This window comes from Girardinichthys multiradiatus, chromosome 10, assembly GCF_021462225.1.
Source record: "Girardinichthys multiradiatus isolate DD_20200921_A chromosome 10, DD_fGirMul_XY1, whole genome shotgun sequence".
NCBI lineage: Eukaryota > Metazoa > Chordata > Actinopteri > Cyprinodontiformes > Goodeidae > Girardinichthys > Girardinichthys multiradiatus.
Window position 1 is genome coordinate 34,569,318 of NC_061803.1, and position 13,125 is coordinate 34,582,442.

The following is a 13,125-nucleotide window of genomic DNA, read 5'->3' on the forward strand; positions in this document are numbered from 1 at the left end:
AACCACATTCAGCATGGTTCCATCCTGTTCTCAGACAGAACCACATTCAGCATGGTTCCATCCTGTTCTCAGACAGAACCACATTCAGCATGGTTCCATCCTGTTCTCAGACAGAACCACATTCAGCATGGTTCCATCCTGTTCTCAGACAGAACCACATTCAGCATGGTTCCATCCTGTTCTCAGACAGAACCACATTCAGCATGGTTCCATCCTGTTCTCAGACAGAACCACATTCAGCATGGTTCCATCCTGTTCTCAGACAGAACCACATTCAGCATGGTTCCATCCTGTTCTCAGACAGAACCACATTCAGCATGGTTCCATCCTGTTCTCAGACAGCAGAACCACATCCTGCTGTTCAGCCTTTAGAGATGTTCCAGAGGAGAAGGTTCTACCATCTGCTCTCACACTTGTCGTCATGGAGTTTTAGCCTGAGGGCTGATGGGAATTCTTCAAACAAAAGAAAAGACTCCTGGATGTTTATAAATAGTTTATTCACTTTACAGTGTTTTTTCATTATAAAATGAGTAGAGGCAGACTATAAGGGTTCAGATTAATGTGTCTGCATGGTAACACGGCTCCTAGAGTCACACCAACTCTGCTGTTTGATTTCTGAGTTAAGAACAGAACAAACATGTTTGTCTAAGCAGGCGGTTCCACAAGGCAGAACCCACCGATCCGTCTCCAACAACGGTTCTACAGGAACAATCAGGCAGTTGTGATTGAAGGTTTTTAATATTTGGAAATTAAAAGATCTGCTGACCAATGAAGCTGAACACTGACATGGTGAAATGTGAAGGTTCTGATTGGTTCAAACACTAACATACGAAGACCTTTTGTTCTTCATCAGCAGAACAAAATCACTGAGCAGAGAACGGACAACCACCTAAACCCAAAGTTACAAAGACAAACATCCGAATGAGCTTCTTGTTGACAGGAATGGAGATTGAAATGGAACCTGAATGGTCAGAACTGAAATCACACCGCTCTTGTCTGGGTCAGAACCAGGTTCTATCAGGTCTGAGAACAGCAGTCATGATTCTGACTCCAGACTGATAAAGTGAATTAAGCCTCAGTAGCTGGTTTAGAAACAGACAAGGACGGGACCTACAACACCTCTGACCCCTGCAACCTACCCAGAACAAGCCCAGAACCCACTTTTCTGAGCAGGAATCAACCCACCTCTGACATGTGGATCTCCTGAATAAGCTGGTTTCTGCTTCAGCTGAGGACGAACAGGCTCTGGATGGATGTCCTTAAAGTTTACCTTCAACTGTAATTTAAACTGCAGTAGACTAGAAGGTCAGGTGTGACAGCATGGTACATGAACGTCTGTTCAGATCAACAGCAGAACTGACCTAGAAGGAGGGCTGACTGAGTCAGTTTAGCACCTGAAACCCAACAAGGTGTACCAAAGATCCAGAACAAGCACTGGTGTAATCCTGGAGCTGATCACACAGGAGGTTCTGACAGATAATCCAGCTTCCAGCTAGAAAATATGTTGATTCCAATTCTGCTCAAAGTCAGAAAGTTCCAGCTTCTCCTCAACAGTGAGGACAGGTTCATCTGAAATACTCCTGAAAATCCAGTCTTTAACAAGGTGAGGTCATAGCTTGATCCACCTGAGCTTCTACCTGAGACCCGGTTCTTAGAGCTCAGAGAAAATGATCATTGGAGGAACAGCTGGTCAGGGTTGCTGTAGTTAATCCTGTTTTAACCGTGAGCACCAGGAAATTCAAAGTCCAAGTCCCCTGTTAGGGTTTGGTTCTGGAGGGAAAAAGGCTCTAAGTGTCAACATGGAATCCTTAAGCTTATTCCTTCAACATCTCTTACAAACCTGATCCTGAGTGACATCGCTTATTCAACACATTGGATCTTTATCGACACCAGACAGGGAGAACGTTTCCATCAACCAGGCTTCTATATCTAGATTTATCCAGATCCAGACAGAGAAAAGTTTCAGAACCAAATGTGGGAACAAGAATCAAACATAACTTAAGAACTTCCACTGAGATCTGAACCAAAGGCCAAGAATCCTTCATCTTTAGATAGGCTTCAACCAAGTCATGTCCCGTCCGATCCAAGCCAAAGGATGTGCACTCTAAACCCAGTTAGAGCAAATACAACATAAAGGAAAAAAAATAGGAAACTGGGCAAAAACTGACCCAAATCCAGATCTACATCCTGGTTGGAGCATCTCTCATCAGCTTCAGAGGAAACCTGATGTAAAGATAACAGGATCGTCTACAGAGCTAAAGGTGCAGTTCACAGATTTCACAGCTACTTACAAGAAGGAGAACTAAATGGACAGAATCATTTGGACGGATCAGGAATCTTCATCTGAAATGTCAGAAAGGCTCATAGCCGTCTTTGCTTTCAGACTGATTCCAGTCTGAACCTGTGTTCAAACTCAGAACCAGCTTTTTGTGGTTCTTCACAAGTGACCCATCTGGACGTTTTATCTTTGAACCTGCTTTGAGCTGGAGCAGAACCAGAAACCTCAAGGAAAAACAGTTTAGCTACAGTTACAAAAACCCAGCTTCAGACAAAAGACCTCAGGTTCCTTCCCAATCCTGGATTCCATTTCCAGAAAGTTCTGTAGCTTATATGATTACAATAAATTCATGAAACTAACAAAAAGCTGCCGAACAACCAGAATAGTGTTTCTGGATGGACTGAGCGTGCTCTAGAATATTTACAAAGTGGAAGTGTCCAGAATAGCAATGGTTACATTGGGAGGAGCTTGTTTGCCGTTTAGCTTAATGATTGATCGAAGCTGGAGGAAAACCGAACACAATTTCTGTAACTGGGATTTGATAGATTCCAACAGCTCATTGACAAAATGGCAAAAAGGTTTAACTTCATTGGCGTTAAACAGGTCGAAACGTCTCTATGAGCAATACACCATCACAAAGACAAGGAATCCCGAAGGTTATTCCCACTACAGATCCAACACTTCCAAACTGAGGAATCCAAACACAAGCTACATGTCAACATAAAGGTTTGGATTCATCTCGGCTGGAAATCACGAACATTCAGTCAAAACGATTTTATAAGACCAGAATCCGGAGCTGATTGTGAGAAATTCCAAAACGATGGTTAAAAACGAGTCAGAAGCTGGAAACAAATCTGATCTTCTCGTCTGGAAACTAAAATCTCATGGTATGAACAAGACTAGATCCTTCATCAGAACCCTCTCAAGCGTCCCGCCGATAAGCTGGGATCAAACTCAGCTGGATGTTCTGGTCTTAAATCTCACTGTCAGGTTCTGATCTGCATCTAGGTTGCCTTGTGAATCTAGTCCTGATCAAAACCAAGCCCTGATGTAATTCATTCCTTGACCTGAATCAGGTCCAAATCTAAGAGGTTATGAAAGGTTTGGATTATCTCGGTGAAAAAAAATCTATCGTTGAATTTTTGAGATTAAAGTTTTACTCGGTTTGTTTTACACACAAGCCCCGCCCACTCCTGTAGCACAGCCCCCTGTCTGCTGCTCACAGCGCCCCCTATCTGCTGCTCGCAGCATCATGATTGTCCAGTTGTGCACTGAGTAGATGAAGGAAGTTTATAATCTGATCCGTGCTTCTTAAATCCAGAGTCAGCAGGTCCGCTTTGATCCAGAATTCGATCAGACAGTCTCCATCCGGTGGTCCTGACCTGGTGTGTTTATGTACACGTATACACTGGATATATATGTGTGTGTGCGAGTGTCAGACTTTTGTGATCTGACTATGGAGGTCGTCTTCGAACAACTCGTTTTCAGGGTCCGAGTCTGTAGTGTCCGAGTAGCGATAGTGATCCGGCTCGTTGTCGCTGGCGTCCGGTGTCACCGAGGCTGACGTGCTGCATGTGTCACAGTTGGCTCCTTCCTCCACCGTCTTGGTGAAAAACAGTTTGACCTGAGGAACAGAAATAACAGGGATGTTCACAGTGAATGCCAGATATTCCCAAAGCCCAAAGAGCCACAAGATTTATTCTTTATTTTAATTTTAGTTTTCCATAAAGAAGTCCTAAAAACCCAGAGTGGGATTATCTACCACTGATCCAGAGAACATGTGGAAAGTGGATGTTGTTTTAGTCTGAATAAACAGGATTTAGAGGATTGGGATGGATCCGGCTCTACCTTAAAGTTTGGGGAGAAGTTCTTGTTGGCTTTATCCTTGTTGGCTTTATCCAACTCGTTCTTGTTAAGCGTCAGAACCAGGAAGTCTCTGTCATTGGTCTCACTTCCCATCATCATTCCTGGGTTCTGAAACGTTCTGTCGGAGAGCTCCCGAAGTGTTCTGGAGCTACCATTCTCCAGTCTATCCGATGTCTCCTCTGGTCCTGGGATGAAGAACGTGTTGATCCAGAAATGGAACATCTTTTCCTGAAAGGACAGAGGAAGATGATTATCAGGGAGCTGAGATTGTTTGTGTTGTGAGTTCAGATGTTCACAGAGGTGAAGATCCAGCCTCAGCTTCATCAACAGGAGCACCCAGAAATCCATGAGGAACCTCAGAACGTAACACCCTGAGAAAATTAAGCAGGACTGTGAGAGCTGAACAGAACCCAGATTTAAAGGAGTGACTGAACATCCTGCAGAAGGTAATAAGATCCGGAGCCTCCTGATTGGAAACAAGTTTCAATCAGGAGGCTCTAAATCTCTTCCAATCCAGAATCTTTTCTAACCCTAAAAACTCTTCATTACGGAACAAAATGAAGAGTTTAAAACGATTATTATTCCCGAAACCAGTATTACTCACTGGATTCGGAAAAACATTTATTCTACTTTAATGAATTAAAATCAATAAAATATTTTCTGTAAAACCTTAAAATAACTGATTATTTATTCAAATATAGAATATTATATATAAAAATAAACAAATAAAACACCCTCAATCTGGAAAAAACTCTAAACTTAATACAGTTTAAAATCTTATTTTTAAAATGTGTTTAAAAACAGTTAATTAAAAATTATAAATAAATAAAAAATGAAAGAATTATTAATTGTCATGACTAAGAATAAATAAAACCACCTATCTTCCTCATCTTCACCATGACCTTCTGCTCACCTTCTTCATCATCTTGTTCTGCTTGTGGAAGAACTCCACCTTGATGTCCCCACAGACAGGAAGTGGTTGCGGGAACTCAAACACCATCAGCTTGTCCTCCCTGCGGGTGTGGCCGGGGTTGGAGGTATGGATCTTCACTTTCAGCTGGTAGACCACAAACTGAGGGTCTGAGGACACAAGAATATCTGAGGGTAACTATCTGCCCCTGGATCACATATGGATCTGATCCTGGGTTTGGGACTCGAACAGGGTTCGACACTGAACTGGAAGCATGTCTGGGTTTTGTCCTGGTCTGGGTCTGGCACTGGAACTGAGGCTGAATCTAAGCACAGGAGTAACCTAGATCTGAAACAGATCTGGAACCTGGATTCAGTTTGTAACTGAATCTGGTGGCATTTATTGAAAAAGTCTGGCATTGCAGTTGAGACTGGGACTGCACCCTGAACTGGATTTTGGACTGTGGACTGAGTTGGATCTAGTTTTTAGGACTTACTGCAAGTCCCGGCAGTGAACATGGGGACGGTCTCGAACAGCATCTTGTGGAAGAGCAGAGCCACGGGTTTGTAGTGCAGACGGTTCCTGAGCAGGAAGTTGTAGTAGATGACGTAGCGGCGCTGGCTGGGAATGGTCACACCCTAAACACACACACAGAACAACAGGGTCAGGACCGCCAGCCAGAACATAAAGATCCTGCTGCTCATCGTTTCCTCCTCATCATCATTAAACTTCCAAGCGAACAAAGTCTAACAGCTCCAACCTGATTCCTGGGTCATAATAGGGACATGGGATCAGGATAAGGATCCAGGCTGCTGAGGTAAACTGGATGACCAGAATGACATTCCTGCCCCTAACATCTAACAAACACTCTGTGTTTTCATCTCTACCCAGTCTTTGATGTTCCTGACCCACTCACTTTCTTGTCCATGGTCCGGACCTCCCCGTAAAAGTCCAGGGCCTCCTGAGCCTCCTGGAACTTCCCTCGGTGCAGCAAGTAGGCACAGATCATGACTCCAGTGCGGCCTTTTCCTGCCTTGCAGTGGATGGCGGCCACATGCTGCTCGTCCTCGCTTAGCCACTGATCCAGGTCTTCACAGAACGGCTTGATCAGCTCCAGCTGGGGCGGGTTGTGGTCTTCAAACGGAAACTGAGCCACTAAAACAGAAGGGAATTGTTAGGGAGGACAAATCCAGAAATGGCTCTTCCTGCAGGTCAGAGGATATGAGAGTTTCTCACCTCGACAGCTGAACTTTGAAGTGTCATAGTGTCGCTCTGCACACCTGAGGAAAAAGGGACGGATTTTAAAATCGGAATCTGATTTTAAAACAAAACCACTACAATGATCGACCCGGTCCTATTTGTCCAAACTGCTTTTTCCACCAGTCAGCTCTTAATCATCTCCTCCATAATTACCCAAAGAGGGATCATCCAGAAAAATGACTCTTTCCTTTCTGATCTCAGCCTTCTACATGATTTAGGTCTGGAGACTCAGATGACCATGGGAGAAGAGTAATTTAGTGTTATCTTCTGTGTTGATGTGGCCATAAGTGTGGATTATTTTACCACTCAAAGAACCAGTGATGACCCATATTCACACGTATTTCAGAGTTCATGATGCCATGCAATTTAATCAGGGTTCCCAGAACCTCTGGAAGAGAAACTCACCCACATCATGCCTGTTCCCTCACCGGACTTAACAATGGGTATGAGCTATTCTTCCACACATTCATTTGGGGTAAAAACGTCAATCTGAGTCTCATCTGACCAAAGTCCAAACTGTCAAAGAACTCTGGCATGGTACAAAGTGTTCCAAAGGTCTGATGTGAAATCACTATTAATCCAAAGGGTGCAAAATCTGATCCAGACTGACAAAAAGAGCAGAGCCAATGGTACTTACAGGTTATAAATCTTGTAACGATTCTTGTGTTTGGAGTCCAAGAACCTGAAACAAATAAAGACAAACAAGCGAGTCAGGTATCAGAGATCAGTTCGAGGTTCCTCAGAGAGGTTCCTGCAGCGTTCCTCTCTCAAACTGAACCTGATCTGTTGCAGTGGGTATGTTCAGTCACTGTGAAGATGGATGCTCTCCCATTAGTCTCTGCAGTGAGTCGTCTGTACCATACGCAGCCTACTGAACCAGAGGTTTGGGTCCCAGATTTTTTTAGCTTACCCTGAACTGACCTGATCTGGAACTGTTTATCAGACCCAATCTGGGTGCTCCAAAAGGTTGGTAATTATCTAGCCAAGCGAACATAAAGAGGAAGACTCCTGTACTGTCCTCTGGAGCAAAGGTCCCTGCTCTGCACCCAGAACACATGTAACCAAAGACTCACTGCAGAGACATGATGGTTAGAGGTGGTTCTGTGATCATCACATGATCAAACTAACTTGTGGCTGAGTTTAACCCTCTCAGTTCAGAGTTTACTCTGGAAAACCTGGAATACTTCAAAGCAAATCCAGAACATCTCAGTCTGGTTCCTCCCTGAGCTGCTGTGTGTCTAGAAGCTGTGTTCCGGTTCTGTCAGTTACTCACCGAACAACGTCATCAATGTTGTTCCTGTAGACGCCCTCCAGCCGCTCAGCTGGGAAACCCATGGCGATGATGTTGGGATAGATATCTGATCAGTAAGTTCAGGAAAGGAACCTGTGTTCCAGCTCAGAGAAATGTTCCTGCATTGACTGCCTGAAAGGTTTAAAACTCATCTAAGGTTCTGTTAATGACTCAACTCGGTCTTAATGTTAGTCCCACATTTTTATTATATTAACAATCTGAAACTCACGGTTCTTCTCACATGGAACCTCAACAAAAACAAGAACCAACCTAGAGGGTGTGGAGCCTTCCTCAGAGCAGCAGGGAGCGATGGTGTTTTTAAAAGCAACCTTCGGACTCTTCCGTTAGCAGTCGGCAGCATCCAGCATCTTTACCCTGAAGAACCCGGAATACCAGTTGATCCATTTCTTCTGGTTCTGTCTGGAATAATTATTGTTTTGCTGGTCTTTTCCATCATTAAACTCATAATAGCTGAGCATCTGTGGAGTAAGGTTCCTTTTTTACTTAAGTCCTAACAAAGGAAAAGTTCTGGATTGCTTGATCCAACTTCTAAATCCATCCATCTATGTCCTTCCACAGTTCTGCTGCTCATTAACACCACCTTCATGAACTACCTTTCTAACACAGCTCAGTCAGACTGGATTGTGTACAGTTCCAGTATCAAACTGAAACATCAGAGTGAGGTTCTAAATCTGCAGACAGACAGAACTTCAGTACCTGGCTGGGTCAGATTCACAAACAATACACACATAAAGATGCATTTTGCTTAGAAATACCCCAGCATTACAGGAGATCATCATCAGTGTGACCAATCTAAACCAGAACCTACACCATCAGAGTGCAACACTGTCCGTGGATGATGTTCTGAAGCAGCAGAGCCACATCACCGCTGACTCATTACACATTCCTCCCACTGCCTCTCCTGAGTCCTCGCAGCCTTTTCCCACTGCAGGAATCAGGACCAGACTGTGGAACCTTGTTAAATCTGTCTCAAGGTCCACTCACCTCCAGCTCCACCTAGAGCTGATGTAAGCAGGTCAGGATCTGAAACAGAACCTGCTTGGTTCTTTGCATGGCCTTTTTACCTCCAATAAAACCAAATAAACTGTAACTACAGGTGGGTTCAGACCTTTAATAAAATAATATCATCCAAGAAATAATCATGTTTCAGGCTGGAGCAGCTTTAATAAAGCTTCACCTGCAGAAACTTCAGTGAGAAAACCCATTTAACTCAATCAGCAGCTGTGCTCCTCCAGCCTGACAATGAATCTGTCACCTTGACCCAACAGAACCAGTGGTCAATCAGCCCATGACACACACTCCCAACTCCGGAACTTCAAACTCTTATTTCAATACAACCCAGGGCAGAATTCCCTTCCAGCTGGGACCCACAGCGGCTCTACTGCATCTCGGAACCGTTTTATTTTTTTTGGACAGTTTTGGACCAATCTGACTGCTCACATTAACCCTGCAGTCGTAGCAGATAAACCCAGAATTCCAAGGGTGAGGGGTCTGTGAGTCTGCAGCTGTAATGTAAATGCTGTTTTTAACGCAATTCTGCGGGTAGCCCCACGCTAACAGGCAAAGGATACAAGTGAGGTCCAAGTCGAACCCGTCCTCCTGGTACCGCCGCTTGTTTCTACTAACGAATTCCTTGATTAGATTAGCAGCCATGGTTCCCAAAGGTCCGTTAACCAAGCACCAGGGACCGGCTGTGCTGCCCCAGATCCTCCGCTCAGTCTGCTTCGGACAGATGAAGCTAACAGGGACAGCTTGCTAGCAGCTAGCTCCTCGCTAGCCCTTCTTGCTCCACAGAAATGAAAACAAAACACTAAAAATCCTGAGGAAAAACGAAAAATATTCTCATAGCAGATAAACAGCAGTCCTCGGCCTGAGCCTCCTTCCGAGCTCCGCAGTGGCAGCGGGATGCTAACCGTCCTGTTGGTGGATAGGCATCCCTGCCCGGCCGTCAGCGACGCTTTCTGGGTCAGATCAGGGGGCTGCTCCCGCTGTTAGCCCGGCTCTCCAGGATTCCCCGCCCGGACACAGAACCACCGAGCCGCTCCCCAACGTAGATGCTGAGTTCCGGACAGACCCAGTGGAACCGTTTCCGGCCTCCGAGCACTGCGGAGACACCGTGATTAAAAGCAGCGACGCGGAGAGAAAACGCTCCCCGAGCAGCGACCACCGAGCATCAAGTCTGCGGCAGAATGAAGCAGGTTCAGTGGCTTTCAAAATAATAGATCAATCGCAGCTAGAATTTTACACTTTTAACGCAATTTCTAGCAAAAGATATAAATCAGTAGATATCAAAGTTCATTTTTGCTTCTTTATCTGTACTGAGGTATATTAGAGTTATTATATATATATATATATATATATATATATATATATATATATATATATATATATATATATATATATACACACACACACACCACTCACAAATAGTTAGGGATATTTGGCCTTTGGATGGCTGTAAGACAAACCGCTAAAGGAGATCCTTCCTGCCCACAGCCATCTGGATCTACAACAGCTCTTTGAAGAAACCTGCATAATGAGCTACAACATTTAATTTCCTTTTGGATTAAAATAAAAAATAAAGTATTTTTGAATTGAATTGAATTGACAACATCTCATGCTGTTCACAAGTGGATTTATTGTCTGCTGAGGCACTCTTCTTGAAGGGCGGCCCTCAGCTCATTGAGGTTCCGGGCTACAGAGTTACGAGCCTCTAGACAACGACTCAGTTTATCCCATAGATTTTCTATGGAATTCAGGACTGGAAAAAGTGCAGACCACACCATTCCAGGTACCGTAGTCTCCCATTCCCAAATGATGCGACCCGATGAGCTGGAGCATTGTTGTTCATGAAGATGAAATTAGGTTACGTAATGTCACATGCTTTTATTTTTTAAAAGCATTTCCGATTGCCGCCTTTTTCCTCTGACTTTATGATGCTAGATGTCAGCGGCCTGACGGGTCCTGTCAGCAGGATGGTTGCCAAGTTGTGTCGCTATCATCCTCCTTCTTTTAGAACTGCTGTCGGTAAAGTGACTCAGCTGCGGACTGTTTCCGACCTGGCAACCCGCAGACATTACATAATGCTCCTTGTGGCCGTAGTTTGATGGTTTTAGGTTTCTTTATCTGGAAGTTTTACTGTTTGAAACCACAGCAGGATTGCATCAGTGATATGAACGTGTTTAATGACAGATTTTCAAATATGAATGGATTCAAGTTTTTAGCGGAATTCTGAGTTCTGATATCCATATTTAGTTGAAACTGCGAAAATTATTAAAAAAAATATTTGCCGAGTCTTTGCTGATGCTTTAATCTGAATGATTATATTTAGTGTATTCAGAAACGCCGCGTTGCAGCTCTATCAACAGAGGGCGTTAATAAATCAGCCTGTTCGAATTAAAGGTAGAAGAAGATAATCTACTGTTAGACACTAGAGGTGGGGAATTTTGACAAGATCCGATACCAAGTAAATCAGGGCTAGTATTGCTGACACCAATACTTTACTTGAAATATGATCATTAAATAATTTTATGATTTTGCCTTTAGTGTGTTTATTATTATTATTATTATTATTTAGATAAAAGAAAGGACAAAGACTTAGGGCAAAAAAACATGGTTTTAGTAGCGAAGTTTTTTAGTAGTAGTATTTAGTAACTTGAATTATCTTGGTGAAACAGTAAAGTGATTAAGATAATTAAGTCTGTAACTGTAATCTGCATGTAGCATAAATAAGAATACCATTTTTCCTTAAACAGTTAACACAAAATGGTTATTATATTATATATATCTACATATTTCAGGTTTATATAAGTATATATTTTTGTTTTCCCAAAAATGTTAGACTTTTTTCAACTGGCGGAATATATAATAATAGTTGATAACAGTCTGGTAAAACTGTTTCTCTGAACACCAGTTACACCGTGGAAAACATTTATTTATGCTGGAGATATATCGAAAGTTTGGCTGAAAAAGCCTAACCAGAGACCTCTGTCTGTCGGGGGTCTGGTTTGAAGAACTTCCCCTCCTCCTCCTTCCTTGACTTTTTTTGCAGCTTGGAGTTCTCTGGAGGGTGAGCTGCTTTTATGTTTCTGTAAATTGATGGTGTTCCCACAGCAGCGAATGACTTTTTTGCTGTGAATAACGTCCACAAAGCGCGTCTCTTTCTATCCGCCATCATGTGCTGCTCTCGACAAGGTGTCAGCTGTGCCAAGGTAATTATCTCTGGATCCCCTGCGTCGGGAGCGCTCGGACCCGGTTGTTTCCGCCTCAGTTCTAACCAACTTTAGCGATGTTTTACTTTAGTGAACGACTGTCGTTAGTTAATCGTTCTGTTAGTGTTTTACAACAGAAAATGACGCATTTATTGTTGTTCTTACGTGGTGTCGGACGTGATTATTTGAACACACCGAGAGGGTTTTTCTAATAAGAACATAATCACGTCAGTATAAACTCGATTCATAAAAACAACGCTTGAAAAACCATTATCAACACGTAAACTGATCTGTGATCATTTCCAGATCGCAGATAGCCATATTTTTCTCTGCTGATAACAAAAATGCACCTTCCTGAGTACATCGCTGAACAGTCTACTTTATTCTTTTGAAACACATTTTTGTTGCTAGATCCAAATAAATGGATCATATAAAACAGATTCCAAATGTAAAAAAATAAACACTGAATAAAGTTAAGCCCAAGACGATTCAAAACCCTGGCATATCTAGATTTAAAGTGATTTAAATGTGACAGCACACATTTAAAAGAACTTCTCTGTAACTCGGCCTTAGTCTGCTGTGTGCAAATGTGGCTGTTAGATGAGTATCTGTAGCAGGAGATCCTTCAGAGTCATTTTTGTCTGATCAGGCTTATAGTCAGTCAGATTTTATGTCCAAACTGAGAGCAGAACCACAGTCACTGGAATCAGGCTGTGATCTAAGTGTTCAGAAAATTTACAACTGTCTTCCAATCATAATTTTTTTAATTGCTTAGCAAATACTCCATTATTTTACTGTCATAAGGCTTAACCGCCAGCAATTCCAAAGCCCCATTTGGACAGTTTGATTTCACAGAAGTTTGATTTACTTGGAGTTATATTGTGTTGTTTAAGTGTTCCCTTTATTTTTATATATATATATATTTTTTTTTTTTTGGTGAGCCTGTGTGAATTGTAGCCTCAGTTTTCGTTCAGAGATGCTGTTCTGCATGCCTTGGTTGTAACGAGTGGTTATTTAAGTTACTGTTGCCTTTCTATCAGCTTGAACCAGTCTGGCCATTCTCCTCTGACCTCTGGCATCAACAAGGCCTTTGCGCCCACAGAACTGCCGCTCACTGGATATTTTTTTTTTCCTTCTTGTTTTTCAGTCGACTGCAATGGTTCCTCATATTTTCCCCATTTTGGATGGATGGATGGATTTACTGTTTTTGAGTTACAAAAATCTTATAGTGGAGTACCACAGGGGTCAGTGCTTGGGACATTTCTCTTTACTATATATATGCTTCCAA

General features: G+C 42.8%; 2 protein-coding genes across 2 annotated transcripts in view; one reads left to right on the forward strand and one right to left on the reverse strand.

Moving 5' to 3' along the window:
* Positions 1-480: 480 nt before the first annotated feature.
* Positions 481-9,325, reverse strand: ptenb (phosphatase and tensin homolog B). Its single transcript, XM_047377242.1, has 9 exons — positions 9,198-9,325; positions 7,588-7,672; positions 6,952-6,996; positions 6,291-6,334; positions 5,971-6,209; positions 5,551-5,692; positions 5,058-5,224; positions 4,127-4,372; positions 481-3,902 (listed from the first exon to the last, which is right to left on the reverse strand). Exons 1-9 carry the CDS (start codon positions 9,277-9,279, stop codon positions 3,714-3,716), a joined length of 1,239 nt encoding a protein of 412 aa, XP_047233198.1. The 5' UTR covers positions 9,280-9,325; the 3' UTR covers positions 481-3,713.
* Positions 9,326-9,691: 366 nt separating this feature from the next.
* The window catches only part of atad1b (ATPase family AAA domain containing 1b), a 36,143-nt gene continuing 32,709 nt past the window's right edge, over positions 9,692-13,125 (forward strand). The window contains exon 1 of the mRNA XM_047377243.1: positions 9,692-9,824. Within this exon, the coding sequence (XP_047233199.1) occupies positions 9,816-9,824 (9 nt within the window). The 5' untranslated portion in view covers positions 9,692-9,815. The remainder of the gene's footprint in view (positions 9,825-13,125) is intronic.